Genomic DNA, 22,530 nt, shown 5'->3' with positions numbered 1-22,530 from the left:
GAACACATACTGCATATTCACATTAAGCACACTACTAATAGATTCTTTTCAGTTTAGCAAGCCCAGTTTTGAGACAGTAGCCTGCAAATATCATTCAACTAAGAATCAAGTTTGTTTACCAGTCTCTTCAGCAGCGTTTTCCTCCAGTTTCGCTGTATTTATTGTGAGAGATGTAGGCATCCCAGCACCACCTGGCCCATTTTGTACTGTTGCAGCTACAGCATTCCTGGCAGGTGGGTCTTTGTGGTGGAATTCATTTTCAGGTATCATAAAAGGCTTCCTACTTTTCAACTGCCCAGAATAGCTGCAAGTCGCACAGATTGTTAAATATGCACAAACAAAGCAAAATATGGGTTGAATTTTAAATGAGGACTTAATCTAACAGTTCCGTCTGTTATTTTTCACAGTTTTTCCCAACTGATATGCAGTTTCTTCCCCCTTTATCAATAAACTCAAAGTAAAAAAAAAAAATTAAAAGAACAAACAAAAATAAAACCTCACAACGGAAGCAGCCCTACCTCAAAGCCCTTTTTGCTGCTACCACCATCACACACACACACACACACACACACACACTCCTGCCAAACACACAAAAAATAGCCCACTGTTAGCACAACCTTAACTACCCCTCAAGTCTCCATAGATGATTCTGCATTCAGACATATGAAAAACATAATTAAGCATTTTAGATTAAAATTTTAGAATTCTATCAACTTCCAAATTATGCAATCTTGCAACAGCAGCCCTTGGCTTTCTCCATTTTACTCTCCCTTGTATCTACTTGCTGTTATGCTATCTCTCTACAAATAAGCTATGCTCTTGTGAGTGAAAATCTTTACTATTAAATGTGTTTTACTAGAGTCTTGAAAAGGAAATTAGTGATCATCCAGCACGACATGAAAGTTTTCATTCACAATGCCAGCCCTGAGATGCAGGATAGCGAAATCTTCTGTGATAAGGTAAAAATCAAATATGTTAGGACTGTAAGAGTTCCAAGTCTTTAGAAGCCTTTCATGATCCACTTTTAACCACTTTCTTAAAGTAAGGTGTTGTTACCCCATAGCCAATGCATATAGATCAGGTCTCTTCTCTTTCTCTTCCTGACATATCTTATGTACTCTTCTTTCCAAGGCTTGGCCCAGGTTCAACACTTTTGGATACCATGGAAGGATTTTGGTCAGCACAATCAGGATATTTCTGATGTGTGTATATTCACCAGTTTCAAGGCAGTGTACAGAAGCCTAGAACACAAGTTAAATCTAATCAATTCTTTTCATTAAAGATTCAAAAAAATAATTTTTTCAGCATCTTTAATTACCTTAGTTAATTTATAGTGCCATTTGTGTACTACATGTCTGAAATTCTCATAATCCAATTGATCAGCTTTATTTCCACCATCAAATCCAGTTGCTCGTAATATAGTTAGGAAGCCTGGATAGTTGCCACATTCCTATATGTGCACAAGAGTAAAAAATAAAAATTCACAATTTAAAATACTAATCTTTTCCAGGATATATAAAAAAAACAAGAATGTTGTAATAGTTAATATTATCGAAGCACTTTCTCACTGACACATAACACACAGCACTTCCTCTCTTCCTAAAGACTAAGCACAAGCAAATTCTCTACGACTTACATATTCATTTGTTTTAAAAGCTTATTTATGTTGAAGCCATTCTTGGGGGGTGAGGAAAGGGATTATTTGCAATTTAACTAGCTTTAGCAAGGAGTTTCCATATGCTACCTAAATCTTCAAGAAAAGCTATGAGAAAGTCAGAATTCATTTCTTTTACTTCTGACACTATCCAAAACTAACTCGGTTAAAAGTACATTAATTACAGAATTGCTGCTCTAACATGAGGCCATTGGAAAAATTAAATCACATTCTAAATCAAGTTAATGATTTTAGTAAATGTGGTTTTATTAGGCTGTATTATACAAGGAGTCATTATGTAACTCTTCACGAACAAACAAGTTTTAATAACTTTACATACCTTCTCATATATGACTCTGTCACTGTGCCATCTAGTCACAGTCTCCAGCATGCAGCACAAAAACCTGCCGTATCTACTAGCTTCATTTTCGGTACAACTTGCTACTGTATATATAATATCAGAGAAAACCTGTGAATGGTAGCAGTAAAAAGTTACTTTGACTTCATTGAATTACAAAGAAGGATCATCAATAATTTCAAGCTGTTCCATCTAAACTACTGTTAATATGGTTTTTAAATTTAGAGAAGACTGGATTACAGGAATATTTGGAAACCAAATCAGATTTACACAGAAAAACAAAAAAAAGGGGGCTTGTCTGCTAAAGCTTCTTAGCAAATATTCTGTTTGTTTTCAGGACTTCATTATCCAATTACTAAATCTTCATTCTGAGCCAGAACCCAGGTGCTGCAGACATCTGACACAGGTAAGGTGCATCTCCACTGGAATATAACTGTGTTGGCTCTAAATTTATCAATTTATTTGAGCAGGCAGAAATAAACACGTAGAACACAAACTGTATCTTTGAGTAAGAATGCTCTTTTGGACCAATCAAATTAGAGCAGATCCCTACTTTAAAAGTCTCAAAGGAAACCTGACAACTTCTAGTTGGATGTTCACACACACAAAAAAAAAAACTATCTTCACCACAGTTTTCATAGTGAAGCCCCACACAAATCCTCTTAATCAAAAGTTGTAACACAATCTATTGCAACCATACAGATGACTAAATAGTCATGACTGAATAAATAGTTATTAATTTAACCTGGCTTCTTACAGCAGAAAGCACCAGAAAGGTTCTGATGCTGCAGAATGGAACAGTCAGCCAGTGCTACTGGAGCAGTTTGATCCAGAAAATCAGGTTACTGCAGCTATCAGTGCCTCCTATGGCATCATATTTCCACATCTCAGCAGCAATAAAGATCAATCCCATGTCTGTCACCAGAGTCAGAATGTCCCAAGAACTATTCTTGTTAGGGCAAGCTTAAAGGAGGTTGCTACTACAGCAGCACAATACACACAGCTTAAATTGGAGGGTTAGGCACAATCTAAGAAATGCAGATCACTGCAAGGCTGTGAAACCTGAATGTAGTTTGTATGACTGCTGATGACTGTCCCCTAGAAGTTTAGCTGTTTTAGGATAAATCAGAAGGAAAAAAACCCTCATGAAAGTAATCCCTATAAGGTCTAGGAGAGAAAAAACTTGGTCTGTAGAACAGGAAGCACAAAGGGGACCTTTTCATTGCCACGTAGATTTTAAAAGTAAATGTAAGTAATGACTTTGTTGAGATCTCTTAAGGAAGAGAAAGAGGATACTAGTTTTGGATGGTTGTAACAATACATACACAGCTCTAAATACTTACTCTATCATAACAGAGAAGCGTGGAGAAGTTGGGTGTTTTCTGCTGATGAACCAGTTCTACAAAGTGAGCACAATAAACCGCATCTATTGCCGAAAAAATGCAGCGAGGAAATATACATAACTGCAAAAACTTTGTGATAGTCTCATTTTTGGTAGACTCTTCAGAAGCAAAGAAACAGAGAAAAAAATCAGTACATTAATGGGCAAGCAATTAAACTACTTCTCCCAAGAAATTCAGTATTTCATAACATATTCTCCAGTTTGTATTCCCGACCTATCTTTCACACTACTCAAAGTCAAAACAAGCTTTTTTAATATTGAGGAACAGACTAAAGGGTAGAAATATTATAGCAGATCTTTATTTCTGATAGGGAAAAGTCTTTTGTTACAATGGAAAAAAGCTCAGAAAAATTATCATGAACCGCTTCAGTTATTCAGATTCTGCATACCACTCTTTATCACAGTGCTCAAAGTTAACTCAAATCACTCACTGGGTGTTTACATTTCTATGATCTGCAACACAGCAACTGATGTGCAAACCATCTTGTAACTATCATCTCACATCAAATTTGTCAAGCTCTTCTTTTTTAAGTCAGCTCAATATTAAAAAGGCCTTGCCATTGGAAGAAGCAAATAAAACATCTCCCTAAAAGGGACGAGTCAGCATTTGCAAAGACATGCTACATTCTAATTAGAAGTTTCTTTCTGACAAACCTTAACATATCAAGAAATCAAGTTTTAAAATCAACATTTAGCATACTAGTGCAAACTGAACTTTTAGTTCTGGGGACAGCAATGACTGTATACACACACTTACTTGCCAGAAGCCAGTTATCCTTCTCTAATTTCAGTCTCTGTAAAACTCTTTGAACGTGCTCTAATTGTTTCTTCTCCTCTTCAAGGAGCTTGTCCTGAAGAGCAGTGCAACGTTCTTTTTCTTTTTTCTTTTTATTTGGAGGCTGTAAAATGTCAATGCAATTCATTTAATACACTTACACTAATACTACTTACACTTGCTATAGAGTGATTAAGTATCTGCTAATACTAAGAAATATGCAAAAAGCTATTTCACTAAATAACATTCAGCTCCAGTAATGAGCTGATTAATTAACAATGGATAACTAATGATGTAACTAAACAGCCAAAGTACAGATGTCAAAAGACTGTCATCTGAAAGATAGTTTTTTTTCCAGTAATTTTTATTTAGTGGAGCCACAGTTTTGAATTTGGAATGATAAGGAAGTCTAAAGTATGCAACTGTGAGAAATCAGAATGGATGACTCAGCAGACCTCAGACAAACCTCTCTCAATGGACCAATTTATTCAGTTAACATAGGTTTAAATTCAGTTAGTTTAGCCCAAAAATATGATTACATAAAATAAACTCCACTAAATGACTAACTCAAAGTAGTACTTTGGTATCCTGTCATGCACTACAAGTCACCAGTTCATTTTTCATAGATTTGTACCAAAATAAATGCCTACACACCACCATGGAGACTACCTTACTCCATGAAAGAGAGCAAAACTTAAAATGCAAATTATACTGATGTATGCATAACTTGCAGTTGCAGGGAAGGTTTCATCTCTGCTGGGAGACAATCAGTAACAGTATCAGTGATACCAGTGAGTGAAGATAACTCCCTTCCTTAGCACAAAGAAGTGCATGCAAGAACTTATTTATATCTTAATGTAGGATTTCATGAAAAAACCGCTTTAAAAGTGAAACTGGAGCAAAAAATTTTATAAACATACCATTTCCTGATTGTCATCTATGGCTTTCATCTGGACTTTAAGTTTATTGACTTCTCTGTCATAGCTGCTGTGTGGGACAGCAAGGTCATACATAGTCAGAGACCAGAATGTGGCATAAAACTGAGGACTGATGTCATCCCAAACCTTGGGAGGGTGCAGAGAGATCACAGCTTCATGAACTGGAGCCATCACCAGTTCACATGCTGTAATGTATTTATGAACTTTGTGTTGCTGTTTATTTCCCTTTTCAGCTTTTTTAAGTTCATCATACTTTGACTGTGGAAAAAGAAATGAAAAAAAAAAATTGTCATCTCAGTACATGAACCAAATTTAATTCAACTTCTCAGAAGCTTTTCTTTGTACATCATCTTTAAATTTTATTTATGAATATAAGGCTCCTGAGAACATCACAGTGAACTTTTAGTATGCACCCATGCTGGATATTTGTCATCCTCATTGATGCTATCTTTCAACTCACCTCTTCTTACAGAAAGGTAGTATACTATGCTGAAAAATTGTTTTCAATACTTATTTTAGTTGCAGGGACAAATTTATCTTGAAGCTTCCTTATATACCTCACCTTTTGACAGCTGCAACATTTTCCTCCGCAACAAAAAAATTAAAATATCAACAAAAAAATTACACATTTGTGGAAATCTGGATAGGAGAACTCTTGATCACTCAAATTATCAGAAGAGTTGAAATCATTAGCTACAAAAGCTGGCACATGGCCTATATCTTCTATGAAGATAAAGTAGAATCTCTTCCAAACCACAGCTTCTGTTTCTATCTCAACTCGTCAAAAAGCATCTAGAACTCTTATTCAGTAGACAATCTTTGCAGGAACCTAACACACTGTAATTATGTAGAAGGGCATCTCTTAACAGAAGACAAAAATGAAATGAGTTCTACTTACTGAAATTTGGTGTGCATACATGGGCCTCGAGAGGAAAAACGCAGCATCATGAGGTGTGTGAAACTCATTACAAAGAACGTCAATTGAAGGCACTCGCTTAATGTAATCCTCTGTGCTCAGGTTGGATGCTAAAAACCCACCAAACTGTACCAGGGTGTCATGGCACTATGTAAAAGATAAGAGTTAGAGAGCAGGTTTTTTTGTTCAGAAATTAAGCTTGGGAGGGCTTGAAAGATCTTGGAGGTTTGTTTGGATGGGGACTAATGGCAGCTGCTTGCTTTTATTTTAAAAGCATTAACACAATGGCAAGAAATTCCACTTGGAAGAAAAAAATTTCCATGCCACAGATTTCTGCCCCTCAGTGCTGACTCAACTGCATCTAAGGAAAAGGCCTTATGAAAGCCAGAAGAACTGAAAGAGCTCTCTGTACTGGAATTAAACTACTTCCTACTGCCTAAGGCAACAATGGAATTCAGACTTAATATTTTCTTCTAACAAAAAAGTTCATCTAAAGAAGTAACATCAGAAAAACACGATAGGCAGCCTTAGAAATTAAGCTCTTATTTCTGATGACAAAGGATGTTTCTATCTTTTACTTAGAAGTATTAAGTATATATTATGTTGACAACTGACACTGATGTATTATAAAAGTGAGATCACTGCAGATTTAAAAAACCCACGTGTATATTGTGCTCATATAGAATACTGATACATGAGAGGTTACCAAAGAAAAGGATGAGTTCTTATAAATGTGTTTTTAACTTACTTGATCATACAGTTTTCCCACCAGCTTCAGATGTTTTTCCCCTCCTTCTTGAAAGATCACACCATTTCTCTGTTGAGCCATAAGCAGGCATAGTGGGAGGGCAAGATCGTGGTCCAATAATGCATCCTTCAACCTCTGAGAAGACTTCTTCGTATTCCTAATTTGGCCAAAGTATCCACCCTGCACAGTACAGGAAAAAGATGCTTAAATTTGTAAGCAGTACATTAAAAATACATACTGCAGAAATTCTGACAAATTAACATCAGTACAGTTTCTAGTCTGTTTATAAAAATCTCAGCGTTGGTACATATACTGGAATCAAAAACAAATTCATCTTGCATGCTACTAGTCTTTTACCTAGTAAACAAAAAATGACTTCACATCACAAGCATGACACGACCCTACATCTTTATATCTAAAGTTTGATCTGTGATCTGCTCAAGGGTTCTTTCTCCTTCAATAAAGGAACTGCTGATTTTAGTTCAGAGCGTAGCTATTCATGTGCCTCGGGAATTATCTGGGCCAGACTCATCTAAGACTCTGAAACCAAGGCTGCAACAGCTTTAACCATTAAGATGGGTTACGATGTTACTCCACTCAACAGGGAGTGACCACACACCAATCAGCTCTGAAACAGCAGGACTGCACAACATACAAGCTCACTGGCTGCTATAATTTGCAACCTGTCATGGAACAACAGATAACGACGGCTGCTTTCATTAATATGGGATGCTGTGAAGCACAGCAACTAAGGCTCAAGTACAATTGGTCTTGGCTGCCTGTCTGCAATGCTCGTAAATTCAATGGAGTAGGAAGTTCTGTGATAAAAGTAGCAACACCTCTCACAGTTACACTGCCAGAGGTCGTGAATCAGAATATTCAGAAGCACCATTAACAAGCAACAGCCATTATTAATTAACTTTAACATGAACACACCTCAGCTTTTAGTTGTTCTCCACCAGTCATGGCTTCCAACTGTTCCATTGTCATTTCTTCTGTAATTTCTATCCCTGCCATTTTTTGTACTACCTCTTTTAAAATAAGCAAATCAAAGCTGCACAGAAAACAGAAGTGGAGTAAAAACAAGAAAAATTGTTTAAGAACCACAGGCTATGACATTCGATACACAGTAACAGGGTGATTCACATTAAAATCATTTTAATTTGGGAAAAAATAATAACAGGATGCCATTGCACAGAAGGATCTCTCTATTACAGGGCTTTTTTAATGTAAAAGCATTCAAGAGTTGTATTCAAAGTTCATTGAAAACATTTCAGTATTTTTAAAAATAGCAAGTGTAGTGCTATTAGCTTTAAGTATCAACAAATTATTAAAATTTAGAGCTCACTTTTGTTGTTTAGCATGCTTCCTACCATATCTCTATCATTATATCTACTATGAGCATGGAAATTTCAAAATTTTTTCCTCTTTTAACTTTACCAGCAGTACTGTCTTAGAAATTGGCTGGCAAAAATGGTCTTGAGAGTCGATTTGGAACACAGCAGGCATTCTTCACTTAGATCACAGAAATACACAACACACTCCAATAATCATGCCCTCCAGCAACTAAGCTTCATTTCATGCTCTGAGTTCTCTAAGGCTGATGACCTTCTCAACAGAAGTACACAAGTTGTAGCACAAACATTCAAAAAGACAATTTTTTTTTCTAGTATCTGAAATTTGGTCAATATCTTTTTTTAAGTAGGTCACAAAAAGTTCTGAATTTAAATATTTTATACTATTTACATACTTGTTTGTTTTCCAGCTGTAAGTAGGCTTTCTGTTTAGGAACTGTGTAATACCAGCATATACTCCAAACACTGGAATATTCCAGACACTGTGGTAAGAATATTACTTCCACCACCCCAAATATTAATTTGAGTACAAAAATTGTTTCCTCAAAATACTTAGTCATAATATGTAGTTTGTGGGAAAGAAGAAATACTACTTACCCTTCTCTGTAGCTCAATGTCTTTGTACCACCATCAGAATACAAAACAAATTGGGGACAGGGGAGCACATGAGACTGAACGTCTACATTGCAGGGAAGGGGGAAAAAAACCTGGAGTTCTCAATATAAATACCCCAAAGTAGCATGCTGTGTTACCTCCTGCTGTCTTTCAGCAACCATATAGGGGTTCATAATAGAATATAAATCAATACTCACCTATGCAATAAGAAATAGTCCATTAAAGTTAATTAAATAAGGAAACAGTAATACTGACTGATGATGGTGGATGGACAAAAGAATACAAGGAAGATTCAAACTGCAAACTTTGTTTAAAAATTTCTTGTGAATGGTCAACACTGATATACAAAAAAGCAGTTCAAAGGTCATTAAATAAGACAAAGTATTGAAAACAATTAAAAAACACTAAGAGATCCCTGCAGAAAAACATGAGAAAAAACCTAGAATTTTGAACAATTTAATCCTTTTTCTTAAATTACAATCATTGATAGTTTATTTTCTTTTTTTTAAAGAAGGTAAAGTGATTTCTATGACAGTATTACAGACTGTTGGGGCTTTTTTTTTTTTTTTGCCTGGCTAGGTAAGAAAATTGTATGAAAATAAGTTACAGTTGAAAAAAAGAGTCTTTAAAACAATAATTTGCCACAGCTAAACAATTACAAAAAAAAAACAGCCCAACAAATATGTTATTCTTTTATTAAAATTTCTCAAGCTTTCTGGTAAAATGAGTGGAGGATTATTACTGGAGCATCTACTAGTTGAGTCCTCACATATCAGCAGAAGCAGCAGCCAGAAAAAAAAATAATGAAAATGGAGTTTATGAAGATCAGTTGTGCAAGACTTACCTCTTCCCAGCTTTCAACTGGTTGGCTACGTATTGAAGTAGACCAGCAAGTTCAATTGGGTATTTTCTGAAAACAGCACCACAAAAGCTAGCCAGACCTAAAGTAAGGAAATACAGTTGTGATTGAACCTCAAGGCATTAAGCAAAAAAATAAATATTAATGCAATACAAATAAAATGTTGGCATTTTATATTTTTGTAATATAAAGAAAAAATATTTTCTGATTTGTTAAACTTGTCAGCTCTCCATTCAAAAAAAATTCACCAGCAGATTCAAGTGGAAGACAGAGCATTTTATTTTCAATGTTAATGTAATAAAATAAAAATACTAACTCTGCAGCCAGCTCGAGATAGTAGTGTCGTCATGCTTCATTCTCTCCTTCTCGGGGTTTGCCAGAGCTTCAATGATACAATCTTTAGTGGAGTTAGAGAAAACATGCTTTTCTCTATTTGTGAAAACAGAAGCTATACAGAACTTTTGTTCCCAGTTCCAAAATTTGTAATGTATCAGCACAGTAAGCAAGCAAAGCAAACAATGCAGAGGATCCAATAACATATGGTTCTGTTTTTTTAGAGGTAATGAAGAAAATCGTTATTCAGTCTACAATTTACAGGTTTACTCCGCTTTCAAAAGCAGAGTAAAATCAGTAAAACAAAGAATTTTCATAGCATGAAAGTAGGAAAGAACAAACAAAGCACTCTAATTCACTAAGTGTAAAAAATTTGTTGCAAACTCACTAAAATTTCCAGCAAATAGCAACAGTAAAAACAGTATTTACTGACAGAAGAGATTTAATGCAGCTACATCAGTACCAGATGTATTATTTACATAAAAGGATACATGCCAAGACGTCGTAATTCAGTGAAGTGAGGTATTTCAGTGAATCAACAACTGGGGTTATTAAGTTATCATATTTTTGTATTTGTGATAAAATCTGAAAGTAACAAAAAGACACGTTAAGCTGGAAAAAGAACAGTATCTCTCATATTTCATGTAACAAATCTAGACTGTTAAACTACATTTGTCTTTAAAACCTACACAGAGCACTCCTTGAAAACAGTTTTAGAAGGACCTAAAGCACTTCCAAAGTACAAGTAACCTGACTGATTTACTTTGTACCTTTGACAAATCAGTGAAACACATCTCCAAGTTCTAAAAATAATTCTACACTTGTATTTTCTTTAAAATTTGACAATTATCACTTTAAAATAACTAAAACCAAAAATCACCAAAATATTTCACTGTTCTTAAGACCTTTCAAGAATTCTAAACCTTACCAGTAAGTCTCCATTGCTACTTCCCTACAATGACTATCAGTTCAGAAAAAGAATACAATTGAATTGCCTTAAGTTCCACAGTGTTTCCTCTCCTACATGATTTATACACATATGCTTACGTATTAATTTCTTCAAGTAGCATCTGGATGTTGTGTTGAGGGACATGGTTTAGTGGGAGCTATTGTAATAGGTGAACGGTTGGACTGGATGATCTTTTAGGTCTTTTCCAACCTTGGTGATTCTATGATTCTATCTGAACACTAACAGGTAGATCATTCCTGCATGACCCCATCAGGGCATCTTCACACCTCACTCCCATCTCACCACTCTCAAATTAAACACTCATTCAGAAGGAGATGCAATTTTCATTTCAGTTTCAAGTTATTCAATAGCTCGTCACATTCAGTATCTCAGATTTTTGTTTCTGTACTACAGCAAGTTACCAGACTTTTAATTTTGTGATGCAAATTTTAAAACTTCTGGAAAATTCTGAACTTCACTCTTATACCATAGGTCTCTTTCCCTACTTCAGTATCTATAGTTAGGATACAACAGTATTTAATTACATGTAATTACATACATAATCAAATAAAATGGTTGGATTGGCATGGCTGAGTTTCCCAATCTGTCTTCCAGATGGTTTCACATTTTCCTTAGTCAGACGCCTGTAAAAAAATGTTTTATTACAAAAGTTAAAAGAACAGTAGAATAGGTCAGCTCCAATGAAGAACTTGGTTAGTTGCACAGATTAAATCCTCACTAGAGCACATGTTTAGGAAACTGAAGTATAGAAATATTGTTTCTCTAGGAATCTGAAGTCTATAATCCTATGACATACAGAGGGTAAAAAACAACCCATTAACCTCATATTACTATGGACTGTATTTGAGTTTCAACTCTGAGCACTTTGCATTTGGAAGCTGTCACAGAACCTGTATGACAGACAGAAGAGCCCTCCAATGCTAATTTTGTTGTGTTGCACTTTCACAGCATCCCCCAATGAAGATCCTTAACATTAAACACGAGGTTGATGAAAATAAGATATGGAATATTAAAGCAGAACATTAAAGCAGAATGGTGGCACCTCAGTCTTAGCTTGTTTCCATTTCATAACACAAAGATGTTAACGCACAGTTTCTGCTTCAGCAATTGCAACAATACACCACCACCACAACCACTAGTAGTTTGCCAAAAATTTCTATGGAAGAAGAATCTTCTGTAGAACCATGCTGCAAGTATTTCTTTCAGTATGTTCCAGAATGATTAAATTGCTTATACCAAATTCAAAAGCGTAAACAAAAGTAAAGTGTCCACAAATTAAAAAACCTCAAGAAAACACCACCACCCATCATCCAGACAAAAATGAAGGCTATTTAAGCAAGAAAAAAATTGGAAGCAGGAGTGTTCCACTGTTACAACTATTAGCACATAAGAAAGCACCATTATTTTCAAGTTGCATCACCAGGGCTCCTGCTTAAATAATGCATACTGGTAAACAACGTCCTTTCTTACTGTCCTTCATACTGTGAAACTTAGTTAACAGTGACTAATTCAGTGATATATTGTATTTAAAATCCAATAGCATGTTTCTTGAATATTTAAGCTCAAAGCATAACAACCTGAAAGTATAACTTAATTGTATCAAAGTATTTGTGAAGAAATTTTGCCAATTATCAAACAGTCTCAGTAGAACCCTAGTAGACCAACTGCGTTTCCAGTTCCCATGAGCATCTCCAGTATGAAGATGATCACTGGAAATGAATCTGGACTTTACGTAACAAAGATTTATAAAATAAATCAAACAATGCTGTTCTCTTTTAAATTGTACATCAAAATTCCAAATAATGACAGTTCCCAGTCTCAATTCTCTACCTGGAAGTGGAACAGGACTTGAATCAGGTAACACCTTTAAACAAGTTGGCCAATAACACAGCGAAATGGCCAGTACAGTCACAAACAACTGTATCTTTGATTTACAGGCTTCTCATATCATTAGTAACTGTCAGCATGGTGCTTCACCTGCACAACAGAAACCTACTGCAGCAGAAGAGACACAAACTTTTATCATCTACTCCAGCTACGCTCCAAGCCAGAAGAAAAGGATCATAATCCTTTCTAGATTTCACATCTGCAGTTCAAAGCCTCTTAGGATATTTCTGTCTTGCCACATAGAAACATTCTAATTAAGTGCATTAAAACAAATAGAACACAGCATTTGCTTTTGGCCCGAACTACATAACGAGGAGAAACCAAATCCCTGATAACGATATCACAGAGATGCTATATTTTTAAGATAAAATTGTTCTGTGTCTGCTTGAAGATGAGAACAAACCACTCAATTCAACTTGTGCCCCTCCTGTGAAAGCTACAGAAAATGACAAGACTTTTCACCCTGTTGGGACTAAAGAGTGTCCACACCCAGAGAGAATTTGTAGCGCTCCCATAAGCAAAGCAATTCATCAACAGCAGCACATTCATGAAAATTTTAAACCACTTAGTGGGTCAGTTTTTTCAAACTAAGCACTCTTATTTGTGGCCAACTACTCTGTATTATTATTAATTTGACAGTTTTTAATCACTATACATCAAATATTCCACAAGCAAGAATCATTGATGAAATTACTGAGTCATTAGAAAAGGAATATATTTGTCAAGGGGTTTTCTTTTTTCCTCCATTTGGTGAAATGCAGTACACTGTGTTACTGCTGATAATTTATGGAATCAGACAACTTACTTCATGATATACTTGGCTCGGTCTATGGTTTGAGCTTTAACTTTCACTAGGAGAGGATGGCTATTGTATGTTTCATTCTTCCACTGTCCATAAAGACGGTACCTTGAAAGATGATCAAAGGAAAATTAGTTTTTATATTGATAGCTTAACATAGACCACTTCCAAAGAACAGAAACAAGCTGTTCTACTCACCGGTACTGGTATGGAAATGTTTTGAACATTCCCCATAACTCTTCAGACATGCACGCATTGCAGTCCATCAGAGAAAGAGAAGGAAGCAGAACCTGATCGGTAATGCTCAACACGCAGCTGAACAGTATCTCCTGTAATAAAGACAAAGCTCAAGGTAACTACCAGATATATAAACAACATTTTGTTATTTTATTAAGATTGTTATTTTGTTATTTTATTAAGATGTGCAATTCAAGTTGGCCACAAGATTATGACTTCTTAAACAACAACAACAAAAAAAGAAACAGACCAAAAAATACTAAAAGAACTTAAGTATCCTATCAAATCTTCTATTAGCTAACTCATGAACCATATAGTTGTCAATATTTGCTTATATGATGTAAATGAACAATGGAGTTATTTTCAGTGCATTACATTGATATTTTAAAATAATTCATAAAAAGATACACTACAGACTTCCATGAAGTGCAATAGCAGAAAACGGATTTATTTTGGCAACTACCTTCAATGTATTAAGGTATTCCTTTATCATTACTCCTACATTCAAAATTATGGATTTAAATCTGAAAGCATTATACATGTTCTCAAGACACAGAGTACCAGTTTTCTTGTTCTCAGTATCAACTTACTATTAAAAAAAAAAAAATTTGTTTCCTACTGAGTATACTAGAGTAGCCACAGGGGAAATAAATAATAATCAAAAACACTTAATTACTCTCAGCTTAATCCCTTATAGTCATTTTCTTAGCACTAAGTGAACGTTTTCACAAGAGCACCACATCCTACACCACAGTATGCAAACACTAAAAAATTATCTTTGTCACTACATAATTCACACTTCCACATACAAACAGCTACTTGTGTCTCCAAATGAGATTTCTTTGTGAGAAATGACTCAGTCATGGAAACAACAGTCCCAAGAGTCTCAACCGCTTCCCAGCTATGAACTCTGTTCTCCTCCAAGCAGCAGTTCCCTTCCAGTCAGGGAAAACCAACCAGTTTACACACTATTTGGCAGTGTCACTTTACCCTTAGGACAACTTCCTACAAGACTTGGACAGACTCAGCCTACCACCAACTCCCTGAACCACACGGTTGTCTTTCTAACCCACAGAAGCATTCTGCAATGTCAGAAGGAGTGAGATGACCCATATCTACAGAAGGGCAGTGACCTCTAGGCTGTGAGCTCATAGCAACTGTGGGTGACACTGGTCAAGTTACTCAAAATCTCCAGTGACTAATAAGACTGAACTCAATTATCCTACTTTAATTATTAGTGCTTTTAGTAACATTTCAGAAACTTTATTTCCCTCCACTATAACTACAGTAGTCAATAAATCATAACAAGAAAAAGTAGTAACAACTTGCTGAAAACTACACTAACTTGATACAGAAAATTTGCTTCATTTAAAAGAATGAACAGACTTTTTATTAAGCAAGCTTGATCTCCACTGGATACCCAGATTTCACTGAGGCCAATCTTGAATTGCTCAATGAAGAAGTTACCCTTTGTATTTTGAGTACCTTCCCTACATCTAATTTCTCCTGATTTCTATGCTTTTCCCCAATAAATTAAGATGCCATCATGAGAATCTATTTACGTAACAGAGGTGTTCCACCTGATTCAGAGTCACTGAGTAGTAAAAAGCACTATGCTAGAAGAACAAAATTAAATTTGAGGAATCCAGGGGAGGTGGGAAACATCAATATCACAGTAATGCAAAACTGTGACGTGTTCAAACTCACCCAACAGGACAAGACTATGATGTATATTTTGGTAAATAATTGAATGGTACAGAGAAAGAAAGGCTGCACAGCTATTAGCCTCAAACTCTCTTAACTCCTTCCTCTAAAAAAAGCTCGCTCCTCAAAAAATAAGATTAAAATTGACAATGTAAATTTACCTCCTTGAATAAAAATAGATTGCTATTTCACTGATGTAAAATACGTAATAAAAATCTGCATGTGGGAGGGATGAAATTACAAGAACATTCAGAACTCTGCCAAGAAATACACAGTATTTCTAGCAGAGTTGATTCATATGTTCATTTCTTGATTGAAAGTCTCTAAGAAACTCACTCACCATTTTCTCCTTATCTTCTTGCTTGCTTCCATCAGACTGAAACTATAACAAAGACAATGAAGTTAATTTTAGAATAACTAATGTTTAACAGTTTCAGAACAAGGCTTTCTCAGCACAAGCATACACGCAGAGGGTCACATGCCTAGCAAATGTTTAATTTTACAGATCTGCTAGCATTGAAATAGTTGCAGGCCTAGTGGGTGGAAGGGCATCTACACAGCTACACAAATCCTCTCCAACTTTTATTAGCACCATCTGCTGCAGTGTATGCTCTCAGTTCCACATACTGCAGTGCTTTCATCTATTTAGATATGGCACCTTCCTCCTGCAACCAAGTCTTAATATCCACGCTCATCATTTCTGAATTGTGTAGAGGACACAAGTAATCTTCATGCATAAATACCTTGGCTTCATTATATTTGTGCGTGCAGCATTTGCAACCCCCTGATAAAGTTTAAAAAAAAAGCTGTACTATGGACTGTTGTATTTTAAAACAGTTCTTTTGGAAAAAACACAACAGGGAAAAATGAAACCCGTTGACATTTTAGAAAATACCATTCAGGCTTATATTACTTTTACTTCATGAATCTAACATTAATTCGCCACCTATGAATACAGAACTCACTACTGTTCTATCCTCTCCTATGAGGAAAGGTCGAGGGAACGGGGCTTGTTTAGCTTGGAGAAGGGAAGACTCCAGGGAGACCTCACTGTGGCCTTCCAGTATTTGAAGGGAGTGAATAAACAGGCGGGGGAACAGCTGTTTGTGAGGGTGGATGGTGACAGGACAAGGGGAATGGTCTTAAACTAAGACAGGGAGGTTTAGGTTGGATAGGAGGAGTAGGTTTTTCCACACAGAAGGTTTTGACGCACTGGACCAGGTTGCCCAAGAAGGCTGTGGATGCCCCATCCCTGGAGGCATTCAAGGCCAGGCTGGATGTGGCTCTGGGCAGCCTGATCGTTGGTTGGTGACCCTGTACATAGCAGGCAGTTGAAACTAGATGATCATTGTGGTCTCTTTCAACCCAGGCCATTCTATGATTGTTATCATACAAAAACAAAATATTCACTCTCTAATCAAATTACACTTGGCCTTTTATCTTCTTTGAAACATTTTTATCTTGTTAAATTCATCACTAAAATTGTTTTCCTGTTAATTTCAATATTAGCTACCATGAAATACCATTAAATCACACATTAAATCACCCCTAAGAATTCAAAAATCAGATTAGATCCTACTGGAAAGAGGTTTTTTTTTTTTCCCCCTGTATCTCCAACGGCTTTTAAAGCAATGCAGAGTGGATTAATATATTCTCAGCAGTACACATGTGCTGCTTGTGAAATTATTTTGCTGATACAAGGCATTCTGGCCTCTGTCAAAACCCTGAAAAAGGAAGACTGCTCTGCAATCCAGGATCAGCAACTTTAACTTTACAACAGCAGAAGTAGTAATAAAAAGAAGTTTGGGTTTCATGAGGAAATTTGCTGGGCTTTGTTATACTTGTTTTCACCCAAACAAATGCATTATCTAGAAATACATCTTGTGGTCAATTACAGAACAGGAAACACCCAAATTGAATTGCTCCAACTGGTGAGCAATTCAGTAACTGCATACTGTGCTATGCTGTAGTATAAATTTAAAGTTTTTGGCATACAAATCAAAGTACAACATTTTATCAAGAGCTGATAGGATTTGCTGTCATTAAGAAAAACAAAAAGCATACTCTCTCACTAGCTACGCAAACTCCTTGATGAAACTGGTAACTACTAATGGAGTTCACGAAGAACTTCTATAGAAGAGATATTAACATACTTGAAAGCTCTTTAATTATTGCGAGCAGAACTAATAGAGAAATAGCAAGTTATTTTCTTCATGGTTGAATTGAAATTCAAATGCATAAATAAAATGCATTGACTACATGTGTGTGTAGTAATTCTGCATGCTTACATTGAAAATGATAACTGAAGTTTTGAGGAAACCTACATCTATATATGCACACACACATGCATATAAATACACACTCCATTTTTTTTTTTTTTTTTACTGGAGAGAAACCTAAAGAAACAGGACTTCCAATTCAATTATCAACAGACAGGTTCATTTCCTCATCTTTCTCTCACAATAATACCCACTCAAGTTTTTAGACTTAATTACAAAATTCCTTCCTCTTCTTTTTGTTTAACTCGCCATTAAAAAGCTTATTAAGCTAACACACCAGTAAGTGCAAAATCATCTTCAAGCTATGCATGAGCATGAAAGTTGCAATGCAATGTTAGTAGTCAAACTTTAAACTACGGTATGGGTTAGCTTACATAGCATCTCCAGCTTTAAATACATCTACTGAGCATTAAATGGTTTAACATGCTGTTGGCAATAATGCACTAAAACTTTCCCTATGTTACCTTAACCATTCTGTCACTGACGAATTTCTTCGTAGTTCCAGCCTAAAGCAAATAGCTAAGAGTTGCTCATCCTTCTCATAAATACATTAAGCTTCCATTTTTCTATTACTTATAAAGAAATCACATGTATATATTTATAAATATGAACTAAGCTATAACAAAGCAACCTCCATTTTACTGTGTGTATCCACAAAGAAACAAGGGCTTTATCACAAATCTTTGATACTTAATCACAAAGTAGTCCTTATAATCTCTGAGAGAAGTAAAACAAATTACTCACTTGAAATTATGATTTCCAAATTAACTGCATTTTCAGTGCCATTTAAGGTATCTTTCAATTATCAATACCTGTAGTTATTACTACAAGTTCCTAGATATAAAACCACTATGTTTAAGCTAGTCAAGAAATGTTGGTTTATGTTCATTGATCGTAAAATTGATCAAGAATTAAAATAAAATTCTCCAATTTTTTCTTCATTATTTTAATATATACATAACAATGCTTGAGCACCTTCTGGAAGGATCAATAAGCTGTTTTCTTTTATCTCACCAACCTCTTTCATAAATGCTTTTCCAAGGCGCACCACTTTCGCAAATAAAATGGGATCGTGGGAGAGATGAGGACCAAGGTAGCATAGCATGTTGAACACTTCCTTTCTCAAGTCTTCAAAGCTGTCTGCTTGTTTCGGTGCTCTCTTGTTTGGCAGAGGAGAAATTGGTGACCCTTTAGCCCCTTTTGGTACACCAACCCTAAAAATAAGTTGCACACCATTTCACATGATGCAGAAGTGAAAATTTTCAGAAAAAAATTAAGAACAGGACAATACAGCCAGGCTTATTAGTGAATTTATGCTTGTAAGTTTTACATACTTTTGCACCATTCAATGGAAACTACTGTTTCAGTCACTTTCCTCTTTACCTGCGGTACAAAGGTTCGATTGTCACGTGTACAAGCTGGCAAAGGGCAATCGCAATGGGCTTATGTGAAGTAGCATAAAATGGAGGCATCTGATCCATAATACTTTGTGCGTGCTGCCAATCACCAATTTTTAATAAAGCTTCCAATAAACCAAGCTTCTGATTATCTGGAGGCTGCAAGAGAATAAACAATTAAAGTGTGCTCATTTGTCCTTTAAATAGTAGCCAGATGTAACCTGCAAAAAGAAATCCGGGAACATACATATACACACATACAAGATATAAACACAGAAAAACAAAATTCAGCTAGATGTTTACACAACAAGGACACTTGAACAACAACAATAAAATTAGTCCATGCAAAAACTAACAACTTCACAACAGAAAAAAAAGTTACAAATGAAATTAAAATGTGTCTGGTCATGCATTTTTCAAAAACGTCAGTTTAATGCAGCTTGCTTCCTTACATGACATTTTAAGAACAAACAAGCATCTAAGAACTTTTGGTATGACACGTTCTGGATTTAAAAAAGCATTAATTACTGTCAACTTCTTCTCCATGGACTTTCTCCTACAAAATCCGATCAAAAACTAAACTGATCTCTCTCTGAATTTGCTTGTATCCCAAGTTACTAGACTAAGTGCCAATGTGAAAAGTCCAGCTGCAAGGCTACAGAAGACTTCCCACATATCCCACTTTGCAATAAAGAGCAAAACTGTGTCTTGAAGCAGCTTTGCATAGGCACATTATTGATATATTACCTCGTTACTCTATTACTAAATGACTTAGTGAAGGAAAGGAATGTAGCTAAGCGCTACAAGTTTGCCATCGCTCTAAACCTAAGCTAACATTTCATAGAGACAGAAGACTCCAACGTTTAAGTCAAATCATTTAAGCATATTAAGGCCCCCAGACCCCCCCAAAATAGTTTTCTTTAAAATTGTAAAAACAGACATGAAAAACTGATGACAAAAAAAACCTGGAAGCTAAATGTTTATGCAGTTCTATCGTTCGCATGGACTTTTTGTTCATTTTAAAACTACTTTAAAACACTTGCAACTCTTTCCTGGTGATCGTGGAATTAGCAGTCAGCTTAGTATCAATAAGAGGAAATTTTCAGAGTGAAAACATTCATGGCTCCTCTCAATATCCATGGTGAAATGACAATAATGAAATTTCAGGTTTTCTTTATTCAAAGTATATATACACGTGCATATCACAACAAGATCAGCCTCTGAAATATCAGTTTCTCTGATGCCAAGGATTGTCTTTTTCAATCACCCTAGAGTACACTAACAAAAGGGTAAGTTGATCCTTTCCTGAAATTGTTGGAAACTTCTCTTCAGTAGTTAAGTAGAAAGCTTGAAATCCAATTCCAGCATGATGGGTTTCTTGAAAATCAAATTGCTTAAAAACAGTTACAAGTTGTAACTATTCAATCAGTATAAACATAGTTGTTAAATACTAATGATCAGACTGCACTGTTGGTTGCCATTTCCAAAGCAGTCACTGCTCACACGTACATACTGCTGACTGTATGTCCTCAACTAAGCATGCTCTTCTGAAATATGCCCTTCAACTGCAAAAGCACACAACACAGAAGAGAGTCAATTTGAACTTGCTGTGAAGTCTAGTCATACTGCTAACATGAGTTAGGAATTCATTTTATTTATTTATTTTTAAACTCCCTACTCATCTGTTTTCAGTATCATTTTGTTATGCATTAACTGCATCTCAAAAGGCAAGAGAAGATAATGCATTTGCCAACACTGAACTATTCTTATTAAGAGTCAATTATGACACAATAATATATTTTACAAAAAATAGCACTGCCAGCTTTAAATGAAATTAAGTTAGGAACTGTTATACGTATTTTTCTCTCCTTACTCACATATGTATTTCACAGTGCCTTATCAAAAGTTGTCAAGCTAAAACTGCATGCTGGATAAAAAGCACCCAGATTGAAAATGCCAACAGCTTTCACATGTAGTTCCTCTGTGAATTGCTATGAATCGCATAGCTCAGAGCATATGAAAAAAATATAGAAACAAGGCTATCAAGAAACAGCACGCACTGCAGAGCAGCATGCAAGGAATCACAGAAGTTGTTTAAGTACAGCTCTTCATTTTCTCCACTACACAAGCTCAGACTGTGCTACTTGTCATTGTAACCCTTCAGAAAAAACACTGCAGAAGCTTCTGGCAGAACTTAACATTACCTAGTTCTTAAATTTAAATCTTAGCCATAAAAAACACTCTTAACCTGATACTACTTTAGATACATATACTCCTTATGCCCAGGAGTTTATCCTTCCATCACAATATTGTGATGTGTGTTTCACAGGATACTGAGAGAATACCTAGCTCAACTAACCATAGAAGAGATAGACCAAAATGATTTGGTATAATAAAAAGCTAGTGAAAGGAATCAGTTTAAGCAGCAGATTACAACTGCAGTTTGGAGGCAGAGAGCAGTGACTGCATCAGCTGCTTAAGGGATGAGAATGAAATTAGGTTTTTTAAGTTAGTCAAGAAAAAGAGAAAGAAAGGTCAGAGATGTTCTATCTCGATTCTGTACATGTAGGAATAAGTAGACAAAACAGTTGGATATCATGAATCAGAAGGATAAAGAAAAGCAGGAGATGTCAGTACTCATGGATTTCTCTCTCCTTTCCAGTACAACTACATGATGCAAATAGGGATCAATTGACCTTTTTTGTGTATTTTATTTAAGACATCTGAGTAGCACTGAAAACACTGAAATGAAGGGGGGAAAAAAAGTATCTTGAGAAGTTTTTTTAAACTACAACTTGAATACACTTAAGCAAGTTAGACTTAGGGCAGCATTAACAAGACATGACGTAGTAGCACCTTAAATATAAAGCACACAGCTGCACCAAGATACAGATCTTAAAGCAAAGAGGACAGTTTTGACTTAAAATATACAACTAAAACTTTTTTGTTCAATGCAAAATAATTATATTAGCACTCTTAATCATTCTTTACTTGTTTTTGACTGAGAGAAAAAGATTGCAATCTGTGTCTGCATTTTTAAGGCATCAAATAGGATTATACAGTCATAAGACCAAGAAAACACAGCTGTTAAAAGACTGAAGTATAAGAATGCTAGGATATACTTAGTGGAGTTGATACAAAAAGAAAGGAGGAAGTTAATTAGTTAGCCAAGGAACCTCCTTAAACCTAGAGACTAAATCCCAAAGAATGTGTATTTGCACATTTAGCATAACAGAAGTGGGATCAGTACACAGACAGAGCCTTCCAAGAAATACACATACTTGGATATCTCCATATTTTCTCA

At 35.6% G+C, this 22,530-nt stretch overlaps 1 protein-coding gene across 5 annotated transcripts in view; it reads right to left on the bottom strand.

The window, feature by feature from the left end:
* THOC2 (THO complex subunit 2) overlaps positions 1–22,530 on the bottom strand; it is a 51,375-nt gene that overhangs the window by 11,008 nt on the left and 17,837 nt on the right. For 3 of the 5 annotated variants that reach the window (XM_085230464.1, XM_085230462.1, XM_085230466.1), the window contains exons 11-30: positions 19,213–19,385; positions 18,848–19,043; positions 18,294–18,335; positions 15,891–15,932; positions 13,808–13,938; positions 13,616–13,717; positions 11,462–11,546; positions 10,445–10,538; positions 9,937–10,017; positions 9,606–9,702; positions 7,728–7,845; positions 6,792–6,971; positions 6,026–6,190; positions 5,110–5,385; positions 4,172–4,313; positions 3,356–3,513; positions 1,995–2,123; positions 1,319–1,450; positions 1,057–1,241; positions 120–304 (exon numbers count right to left, since the gene is read on the bottom strand). In XM_085230464.1, the coding sequence (XP_085086590.1) occupies positions 120–304; positions 1,057–1,241; positions 1,319–1,450; positions 1,995–2,123; positions 3,356–3,513; positions 4,172–4,313; positions 5,110–5,385; positions 6,026–6,190; positions 6,792–6,971; positions 7,728–7,845; positions 9,606–9,702; positions 9,937–10,017; positions 10,445–10,538; positions 11,462–11,546; positions 13,616–13,717; positions 13,808–13,938; positions 15,891–15,932; positions 18,294–18,335; positions 18,848–19,043; positions 19,213–19,385 (2,713 nt within the window). The remainder of the gene's footprint in view (positions 1–119; positions 305–1,056; positions 1,242–1,318; positions 1,451–1,994; positions 2,124–3,355; positions 3,514–4,171; positions 4,314–5,109; positions 5,386–6,025; positions 6,191–6,791; positions 6,972–7,727; positions 7,846–9,605; positions 9,703–9,936; positions 10,018–10,444; positions 10,539–11,461; positions 11,547–13,615; positions 13,718–13,807; positions 13,939–15,890; positions 15,933–18,293; positions 18,336–18,847; positions 19,044–19,212; positions 19,386–22,530) is intronic. The other 2 variants (XM_085230465.1, XM_010715404.4) reach the window with 1 other exon arrangement.

Source organism: Meleagris gallopavo, chromosome 9, assembly GCF_905368555.1.
Source record: "Meleagris gallopavo chromosome 9, MGAL_WU_HG_1.1, whole genome shotgun sequence".
Taxonomy (NCBI): Eukaryota; Metazoa; Chordata; class Aves; order Galliformes; family Phasianidae; genus Meleagris; species Meleagris gallopavo.
This window is presented reverse-complemented; position numbering and strand designations above follow the sequence as displayed.